Source organism: Bidens hawaiensis, unplaced genomic scaffold, assembly GCF_021521415.1.
Source record: "Bidens hawaiensis isolate Kalapana, Puna unplaced genomic scaffold, B.hawaiensis_p1.1 tig00012849_1, whole genome shotgun sequence".
Lineage (NCBI taxonomy): Eukaryota > Viridiplantae > Streptophyta > Magnoliopsida > Asterales > Asteraceae > Bidens > Bidens hawaiensis.
This window is the reverse complement of record NW_027492073.1, coordinates 448968-459447: the sequence shown is the minus strand read 5'-3', so window position 1 is coordinate 459447 and position 10480 is coordinate 448968. Positions and strand designations below refer to the sequence as shown.

The window sequence follows — 10480 nt, the reverse complement described above, 5'->3', positions numbered from 1 at the left end:
AAAGACAAGTTATGAATGTTTGTAATGAGTGTTGATGTTTTATGTTATTTTGCGAAAGTTTTAATTAACTCTGATATTTAGAACTACGTTTATGAGTAAATCCAACGTCCAAATGTGAGGCACTGGTAACGAGGCCTTACATATATGTACAAGCATAGATGTAATACATTTATTCATATACGGTACGTAATTATTTTCTTTACTTGTAATTTTATAATCTAGATAATCTTGTACATTACACGAACTCTAAAAACTAGTTTATAATAAAACAAAACAAAATAATACCCAAGTAATATATCTACTAACAATTCCTAAATATTCCGATGCTAATGGTGTAAAACGGGTTGAAAAAACCCGAACCCGGATACAAACAGCAGAGCAATCAATCGAATCAATCGTGAGAGAAACAAAACATATTCAATATTTCATCATTCATCCAATTTGCTGATCTACAAATCTTTCATTTTGATCTGATTGATCACAACAACAATGGCTACAAGATACTGGATTGCTTCTCTTCCCGTTCAATCCTCTTCAGCTTCATCTCTCTGGACTCGTTTACAAGACTCAATCTCCAAAAACTCATTCGACACTCCTCTCTACAGGGTGTGTGTATATATATATATATATATGTATATATATAACAACCAAACCCATCTTCAATTTCACATCTTTTTTACTAATTCCGCTCATTTTGTTTGCAGTTTAATATTCCTAATCTCCGTGTTGGCACACTCGATTCCCTTTTAGCCTTAAGCGATGATCTATTCAAGGTCAATTATTATATTATATTATTATTATTATTCGTTATATGATCTGGGTTTTTATGATTGTTGTTATTTTATATGATTTGATTTGATTTTGTGAATTGTGTAGTCGAATACGTTTATTGAAGGGTGTTCTCATAAGATACGGCGTCAGATCGAGGATTTGGAGAAGGCGTCTGGGATTGTCGCCAGTTCGTTGACGGTCGATGGAGTTCCGGTGGATTCGTATCTTACTAAGTAATTGTTTATTGTGTTTGTGTTTGTGTTTGTGTTTGGTGGTGGGTTGGTGTTGATCTGGTTGGATTTTGTTGGTGTAGGTTTGTGTGGGATGAGGCTAAGTATCCGACAATATCTCCGCTTAAGGAGATTGTGGATGGTATTCATGCGCAGGTCGCCAAGATTGACGATGATCTCAAGGTATTCGCTTGCATTGTATCTTGTAATATTTCTTCGTTATAGGCATTGTTGTTGTGAAGCATTGTTTTACAGCAGTCAGTTGTATGAATAGTGCGTGATCAATAACGAGTAGATACGTGTATAGCATGTACATTGTGAAGTTGGCTTTAATCGAAGAAATAGATTATGGTTAAGTTAGTTTATGTGATTAAACCTTGTCGATATTTTCAAGCACGCTAGATTTTGAAATCTCATCCTGCTAGTACAATATGGTTTCATCCGTTTTTGTTAATTATGTGCTTGTGCCTTGTAGAATTTAATCTGTATGCTTATAAGCAGTAACTAAGCATGCTAATGCAGATGTTTGTGTTTCTATATATCTTTTCATAGTTTCATTGTAGTTAAAAAAATCTTTTTTCTATAATTTTGTTTAGCTTTTGGCACAGTTTGTTGTTATGACTTATGATCCTATGTTCATGCTAAACGTTTAGCGGAATACTCAGTTATCAGATACTTTATTGAGATCTACATATATATTTAACATATATGGAACTCGCGAAAGGCTTGATTGTTGGCTCTTTTTTTCCCCTATGCTAGGTTCGTATTGCTGAGTATAATAATGTTCGAAGTCAACTCAATGCAATTAACAGAAAGCAGACTGGAAGGTAGTAAACTATAAGAATTAGAGTACCACTTAATAGCATATTTTTGTGATCATAATTAACACAAATTCATGTTCCAGCTTAGCTGTTCGTGACCTGTCCAATATAGTAAACCCGAATGACATCGTCACTTCAGAGCATCTGGTTACACTCATTGCTGTTGTTCCAAAGTATTCCCAGAAAGATTGGTTGTCTTGTTATGAGACACTGACAACTTATGTGGTAAGATCATCTTATTACGGTTATAGTTATAATTATGAAATCAGCACTGCATACAAGTTTAATGATTCCTTTTGTATACTTTTATACAATTCTTATTGTTCTAGGTCCCTAGATCTTCCAAGAATCTACATGAGGACAATGAATATGCTCTCTACACTGTAACATTGTTTAATCGTGATGCTGATAATTTCCGAATTAAGGCACGCGAAAGAGGATTCCAAGTGAGTTTGTTAATATTATGAGTTAATTACATAAATGGCCCTATAGTTAAGTAAAAGTAAGTTTGGTGTCTAACTTTGAAAAGTAACATGCTTGGTAACTATGGTTTTCAATATGTAACATATTTTGGATCTAGCATTAGCTTCTGTTAAAAATTCTAAAATGATGATTTTACTCTATTAGCTAATTACATAAATAGTCCTTGTAGACAATTTTAAACTAATTTGGGGTCTAACACTATTTGTATAGTTAATTCCACTTTAATTTATTTTTCGACCGTTTTGAAAAAGTGGCGGCTGTTCGCTATTGTACATAAAAACAAACGTTTGTAATATGACAATAACTACTGTACATAGAAATATATAGTATTTTGTTATATCATGTTCATTTTATTTAATCCTGATTATGATTCAGATTCGTGATTTTGAATATAACTCGGAAACTCAAGAGAGTCGGAAACAGGAGCTTGAAAAACTGATGCAAGATCAGGAATCCCTGAAAAGCTCTCTTTTGCAGTGGTGTTATACCAGTTATGGAGAGGTTTTTACATTTCTCTTAATTCATCCTTTTTATTTATTACGCTTAATATATGTTCTGAGTTTATTATGGTTGAACTTTTTTATACAAATATATCAGATCAAGAATACCGGACACCTCAAGAACTAGTCATATTAAACTTGAAAATTCATAGAGGCTTGAAGTTACTGGTCCCGGTTCTATCTTTAATCTTTACATTGCCTGTAACAATATGTAATACATCCAAATGTACCCAACAATGAACAAATAATGCTAATCTGCATGGTATCAAACAACGAACAAGTGTCCAAATTTTCCATGTACATAAAGTGTCAGAATCTGAATGACTGAAACCAGGACATATGCACTATGCACATTTATAGCATGCAGTCACTAATCATGCACGTAAATATTATATTTTCTTTTTTTTTAAACGACAAATTGGACGGCCATCTTACACTATCACTACTGCCTGTTTATATGTAAACGGGCCGATTTGCGTTATACTTTTCTCAAACCAGGGTCAAGTGGACAAAAATTTTTTTGTAGCTAAAATGAAAATGAATAGGTCAAACTAGTCAATAGTCGCCCAAGCATAAAACCTGAGTAACTGTTTTATTTCACAGAATTATATTATAGTTTTTTTTTTTATTTTTTATCACACTTTTTCTTAAGCATTTATCGAATTTAACTGTGCACACTTATCCTTGCAGGTTTTCACTTCGTGGATGCATTTTTGTGCTGTTCGTTTATTTTCCGAGAGCATTTTGCGATACGGGCTACCCCCTTCCTTTTTGGTATTAACTATTAAATTAAAACCTTCGAATTTACATTTTCTTTAAATATTAAATGTTGGGTTAATGCTTATATACAAGTGTCTTTGATTTGATTCCAGTCTGTTGTATTATCACCATCTGTGAAAAGTGAGAAGAAGGTGCGTACGATCCTCGAAGGCTTATCTGGCAGTTCTAACAGGTAATTTCTTATGGTTTTGTCATGCATGGTTGATTCTTATAACAGAAGTGATATGGTAGATAATTCACAAAAACTATGTGACTTCTTTGATTGTTTGTCAAATACCTAAAGTACCCTTTGTTATCTAAATATAAAGAGACTCATTTGACCCAACGACAAGGGGTAAATTGGTAATTTTATCTTTGAAATCATTTTGAAAATGTTGTACTATACCTCTATTGTTGAGGGGGTTATAAAATGCTTACACTAAGAAGGAACAAATACTAGAATCTAGATGGTGGTACATACTCCATTGTAATGGTCACTAAACCAACAAAGAGGTTTATAGGTTAAGAGTACGGTCGGTATCTGACCATTTAATCGTGTACGGATAGTGATAATGGAGGTTCTTCATTGGTTTCATCACTCATGTATTATGTATAGGACCACATGATCTCTAATCTTATGATTCGGTCTAGGACCACAGAGTCAGATTGTTTTAACTTATGCTGTAATGTGAGAATTAATGGCATTTTGGTCATTTGAAAATAATGCAGTGCATTCTGGAAAACCGAAGATGAAGGAAACATGGGTGGCTTGGGTGGCGAAGCTGATTCTCACCCATACGTCTCCTTCACCATTAATCTTATATGAACTTAGTGGTGGGCGGCGACGGTGGTGATTCTTGTCTTCTTGATTGCAACTCAATAATGTGATGCTTAAATCTGTGTATTATAGGGTGGCTTTATGCCCGTTTTTAGCCGGGAGTCTTGTGTATCGTGCTCTGTTCTTTTGTTTAATTCATTGTACTGCAATCCAAAGATGTATTCATCTTTCGACACATTGATATTTGTCCGTCAGAAATAATAAAAATGCTTTATTAATTTATAAAATTAGTGTTCATAAATGATGTAACTTGCATTACGATATACTGTCATGTACAGTTAGGGGTGTTTATAGACCGCAGAAACTGGTTCAACCATCTAAAACGAAAATACTTCGTTGGTTTGGCCTGTTTATGATCCAAAGAATTCGGGTTATGGTTTCGTTTTGTTGGTTTGCTTGATTAATCAGTTCTCTCCTGTTTGGATTTTGTAAGTTGGAACTCACTATTTAACTTCTTTTATTTATATAAGCTTTTATTTTTTATATATGCTATTGTGTATTTGTACTATAATTACAAACCGTATTTATCATTTTTAAAAGAATAAAAATTAATAATTTTGAAAAAAAATGAGAAGTGATTAAGCTGCAAAAAAATGGCCAATCGGGCTTATCTAACAAATCCGGCCAATTCGGTTTGTCATTTTTGCAAAAATATAGCTAATATTCTAATCATAATTTCATAAAAACTGATCTAACTAAACCATGAACACCCTAATGTATAACTTCATATTGCTTGAAGAGAAAACTTTATACATCTATCTACTAGTAAGTAATTTATTAGTTTATAAATTGATACAAAACTGACCATACAAAACCAACCTCAAATTCTTTATGCAATAAAAAAGGCATGCAGGCATTTTAACTTCTTTAGACCACAACCTTTGTCCCCCAATGTTGCATTTCATATTTAAATCTCATGGAGTGTTCTCAAAAACTTGCCCATACCTTCCATTTGTGCTTTAATCCGTTTGTACCTTGTGCATTAACGCAAGTACACAATACCTATGTCGACGTACACCTCATATGGGTTTGTTTGATCTTAGTTGGCCCCAACCCACCTCACAACAGTCACTTTTAAAAATGTTAGCGAGTGGTCTTATTCGACTTTAATGCTGTATTTGGATTTCGACTGCTCATTCGGTAACACTGCTAAACAATGCCATATAGTCAATACTAGCGATATGACGATAAACATCAATTTGAGTGTGGGGAAATCCGAAATAAACAAAATCCAAAGAGGAGACATACAAATCAATGTGTTGGCCCCATAAATGTCGTTTGATGGCTCTACAGCTTGCGTCAATACAATCAAATAATCGTTGTTGCGTATAATAAAAGACATACATTATTGCCTTGTTTTTTCTTTTCGAGTTTGAATAAATATCTATAGGTTCCGCATAAAACGCTTAGTTAAAATTCACATGTTTTATTTGATAACAACAAGATTCCGTTATCAAATAAATTGCAATGTTAATGTTGGTGTGTGATATGTTGTCCTGTCGATTTTTAGGTAAATTATGGTGGGGGTCTTGACCCCTTGGACAAGTACTGACCATTAATGCAAAGTTCAAACAACTTTTCAAGTGTCCACATTATGCTCTCTCTTTTTTTTTCCATTTTGTTTTTAGTAATAGAGGAAAAACTAAGTATTTATGAATGTTAAAAAAAATTGAGACGAACCATTACGACTTCAGCAAAAGATAAACCAAACATATGGGGTTGCAAGGGTTTGCCAGACCAGCCGGTTTGGTAGTTTAATCGTTTGGTTATGACACATTAGAAGATTTTTCATATTTGTTTTCTACTCGTTAGTTTGCATAATTATAGCGATTAAGATGCTCAATAAATAAATACACGTATATAACAATATATTCAAACAACAAAAAGATGTATACAAGTAATAAAAGCAAACCACTGGTTTCAATTTTTAAACCGGACATACTTGGTATGGCAAACTGTAAAATCCGAACTATTTGGATCTCAAACCAGCCAATTTGATTTGATTTGGATCATTAGATCGGTTTCAACGGTTTATAAACACACATAATATCATCATCATCGATAACTAAACAAATCAATATCACTTGTAAAGTTTTTTGAATGTTTGGACCACATGAATGATGTTACAAATACCTATTTTTCTTTCCATTTACTTGTATATGATTAATTTGAATGAAATTATATAAATTTAACCGACTTGTACAACTTTGAATAATTTTGTTTGAATGAAAGGTCCTTGTCAACTGTTGGCACTTACTCACCCTCGTTATCAATCCATATATATGTCTATGATCATCAAAGTAAACTGTCACATATTTTGGGTGTTTTCTATATCAACATTTGTATGAAGCCAAAAGAACAAAAAACATTTATTGCGTTATTACGTTGCGAGTGTTTATGTGTTAACCGTGTTTAGACATTGAATAACTATGCTTTTGATTATTATTGTTACGTAACATATAACAAATACGATGAGAGCGACAATATCAGAACCCTTTAATCAGCGAGTAGCAACATATATATTTTTATACTTTAATACTCGATCTGCCAATAATAGTTTAAATGGTGAAACGGTCTAAGAAAACAAGAACATTGAATACGTATGTTAATAGAAAATTGGGTGTTTGGTTAAAATAAAAAAATGTGAGCTTGCCAGGATACATAAGCGTACTAGTTAAAAACACATTGGGTTTTCAGATTATTATTTGTTTATATATTTTGGAATGGTTTAATTACATGCAGAAAGGACGTTCAAATTAAACCGGTTAATTGTAGCCGCTGTTAGCATGGGGTGATGTGACAGAGATGTATCATGGGTGGTGGAAGGACTTGATGTTTCAATTCAATAACTTTTATTTCTGTGTAAGATAAATAATTGATTATTTATTACTTTCATATCGCTACAAGGTTACAAAATGGACTTATTGTATTCTTATTTTCTTAAATATATAGCAAGCTACATGTTTAAGAAAATATAATAAGATTATAACATATAAATTAATTGTTGACAAGAACAAAAGAATATTGAACATGATATAAAGCAAAACCAGCACAAAAGGATTTAAACAAATATGAGATGATTATTGATTTGGAAAAATCGATGTGTATATAGTGTCCACACACGATAATTACCATTTTAATCCGACTGGTGTGGTTGTGGAATGGAATTTGATGTGTCTAATGTTGCTTAAATTCCTAATTTCCTATTACATGTATAGATAAAATAAAATGCCTTTGTGACACAAAAGCTTTCGGGTTTGTTTGGTATTGGGTAATGGAATAAACGAGAGAATGAAATGTATGAGGTAATGGAATTAATGAACAAATGAATGAATGAAATAAATCATTATTATTCAATTGAGATGTTTGGTTATCATTTAGGAATGAAATGAATTATTACTTTGTATTGTTTGTTCTGTAATGGAGGTGAGTGGTGGCAACGGGGGTGGGCGACAAGCGGTGGTTATGATGCTTGACGGCAGTGGGTGGGTAATGGTGGCGGTTATAGCGATGATGGTTTGGGGTGAGTGGTGGTGAGAGGTTGATGGAGATGGTGTCGGGTCAAAGAAGAAATTTGTGTTCCCGAATTTCATTTAACTGAGGAAAGGGAAGGAAAATGAGGGGTGGAAAAAATATGTTGTGTTTCCGAGTTTTATTTAAGAAAGGAAAAGGAGGAAAAATTTAAAAGAGGTGTTCCTGAGTTTCATTTAAAGAAAGAAAAGGAGGGGAGGGAAGAGAAAATGATGAGTAAAATAAAAGAATTTGTATCTTTTCAAATTGGAAAGATTAGGAAGGAAAATAAGTTGAAGCAAAAGAGAAGACACCAAAAGAAAAGATAAGAAGAGAAAAATATTTTTTCCTTGCCTTTCTTTTCTTAATGAACTCGGGAACATAGATGAAAAAAACAAGAGAATAGGGTGAATGAAATGAATTTGTAGTTTAGTTAGGGTAGTGACAATGGTCCCTAGATCAAACCATCCCACTTTTCTAACCATTTTTCATCATCCACACTCTCTCTAATCCATGTCGACGTCACATCATTTCATTCCAAAACCATCACAATACATCCATAAACCTTTGCAACCATCCCTAAACCCTTGCAACTATCTCTAAACCATCCCAATCCATCTTCAGCCATTTTATTTTTTTCAAACTAAATTATTTTTACATTAAAAAACATAAATATAATATAGCTAAAAATAACCCTTAAAATATCATTCATTTTAAAAAAAACATAACTTTAAAATACTAAATTAAAAAAACATAAAGTTACCCTCCACTTCGGATACGCGGGAGTTGGAGTCGTTTTGAGCTAGAGCCTTCGTGGTAACCAAAGCCACAAACCATGGATGATCTCTTAAGTCATCTCACGCTTCGATGTTTAAAAAACTCTTATGAGTGGCAGAGTTTCGATTATCACGACGCGCTTATGAATACGCTTATCCACAAAGCATCTCGGCAAGTGCACTGTAACATCCCAAAAATTTTCATACCAATTTTTGACAATTCAGGAAGTTGAGGGACTAATTAGTCATTTAGCTAAAATAAAAATATAAAACTCTCTTGAAGCGACACATGTCCTATGACTAATCGGATGAAATTGACCCGTGTCCGATGACTAATCAGATGAAATCGACATGTCCAATGACTAATCATATGGAGTGACATGTATCGCCACATGTACATGAAAGGACATGTGTCATCACAAGAATGAATGGTGACAAGAGATGGTCCAACCGAGGGTGTGAGTTTCAACTATAAATAGTGGTCAGATGTTGCTCATTTGTGACATCTTGAATACCAAACCACTCTCACTTTGCCATCGAGTTGGAGTCCTGATGCCACTAAAGAGTTTCGACGTTTCATACCCCGACACCCTACGTATAGTCTAAGTACTCCTCGTTCGTCCTTAAGCGTTATACCCATTTTAAAGTAAGAGTTATGATTAAGATATTTTACTTTATAGCTTATATCTTAGTCTAGGGTATAGCCTAAACCTTGGAAACTTTATATATATATATATATATATATATATATATATATATATATATATATATATATATATATATATAGGGTTGGTATCATTTAAGAACTCCAAAAAAGTTAAGAACTGTTAGGAACTCTAAACGATCAAACATTTTTTTAATTTTTTTTATATACTAACATTATTTAAGAGTAGTTTTATCATATTTTATATAAAAAATTTTGATTACATATCTTAATCACAAGTTTACATATGTGTAAAATTTATGTAATATCAAATTTACATATGTGTAAAATAAAACATATATATGTATAAAAAGTAATTTTCAAAATTGTAATTATAAATATAGATAGACAAAATGATGAAACTACACTCAAATAACATTCACATACAAAAAATTTTATAAAAAACGTTAGGTTTCAGTGGTTCCTTCAAGTTCTTAAATAATTTAACAGTTCTGTAATGATACTCATCCTATATATATATATACATATAAGTCTTTTTATATAAAGGTTTAGAAAAAAATAAACATTTCTTTATTATTAAGAAACATAAAGTTTCGCATACAAAGATTATTGTCAATTGACTTCCTTCTAAAGGAAGAAACATTATTTTTTTTATATAAAAAATATTTTTAAATAATGACGGGCATGTAGTAACTGGAAGGGTGACAATACTGGTAGTCGAGTTTCTTGTCTAAGGAAAGTAATTCGTATAAATCTCAATCAACCGCGGGATCCGTTACTTTCCTGGAGAGCTTGATGAGAGTGTTCGAACCTATTAGGCCAAAGCATGCTACACCAAACGTCACACGATCTAAAGTAGTCATTTTGAATACAAATGACTTTTATATCAAAAGAAATGTTTTATCAAGGTTTAAAGCTATAAATCAGACTAAAGGTCTGAAGCTAGATCATTCGATCTATAGATAAATTATTAAACTGGTATTCTCGAACTATAGGTCTGAGGTAATCGTTCATCAAACATAGAGAAATTTTTAGTTGAACAGCTGATCAAAAGGTGAATACGCTCAATACTTATACCTTTTTACAAAGTATATATTGTTTTAAAGTTACGGATGTTTATCCATACGT

General features: G+C 32.5%; 1 protein-coding gene across 1 annotated transcript; it reads left to right on the top strand.

The window, feature by feature from the left end:
• Nucleotides 1-431: 431 nt before the first annotated feature.
• Nucleotides 432-4543, top strand: LOC143542444 (V-type proton ATPase subunit C-like). Its single transcript, XM_077035026.1, has 11 exons — nucleotides 432-606; nucleotides 705-773; nucleotides 877-1004; nucleotides 1085-1184; nucleotides 1761-1828; nucleotides 1906-2047; nucleotides 2152-2268; nucleotides 2681-2806; nucleotides 3496-3579; nucleotides 3678-3757; nucleotides 4294-4543. Exons 1-11 carry the CDS (start codon nucleotides 490-492, stop codon nucleotides 4388-4390), a joined length of 1128 nt encoding a protein of 375 aa, XP_076891141.1. The 5' UTR covers nucleotides 432-489; the 3' UTR covers nucleotides 4391-4543.
• Nucleotides 4544-10480: the final 5937 nt, after the last annotated feature.

Coding starts and splice junctions, on each gene's coding strand:
- LOC143542444 (XM_077035026.1), top strand. CDS start 490: ATGGCTACAAGATACTGGATTGCTTCTCTTCCCGTTCAATCCTCTTCA. Junction 2,807..3,495: donor GTTATACCAGTTATGGAGAG/GTTTTTACATTT, acceptor TTATCCTTGCAG/GTTTTCACTTCGTGGATGCA. Junction 3,580..3,677: donor GGCTACCCCCTTCCTTTTTG/GTATTAACTATT, acceptor ATTTGATTCCAG/TCTGTTGTATTATCACCATC.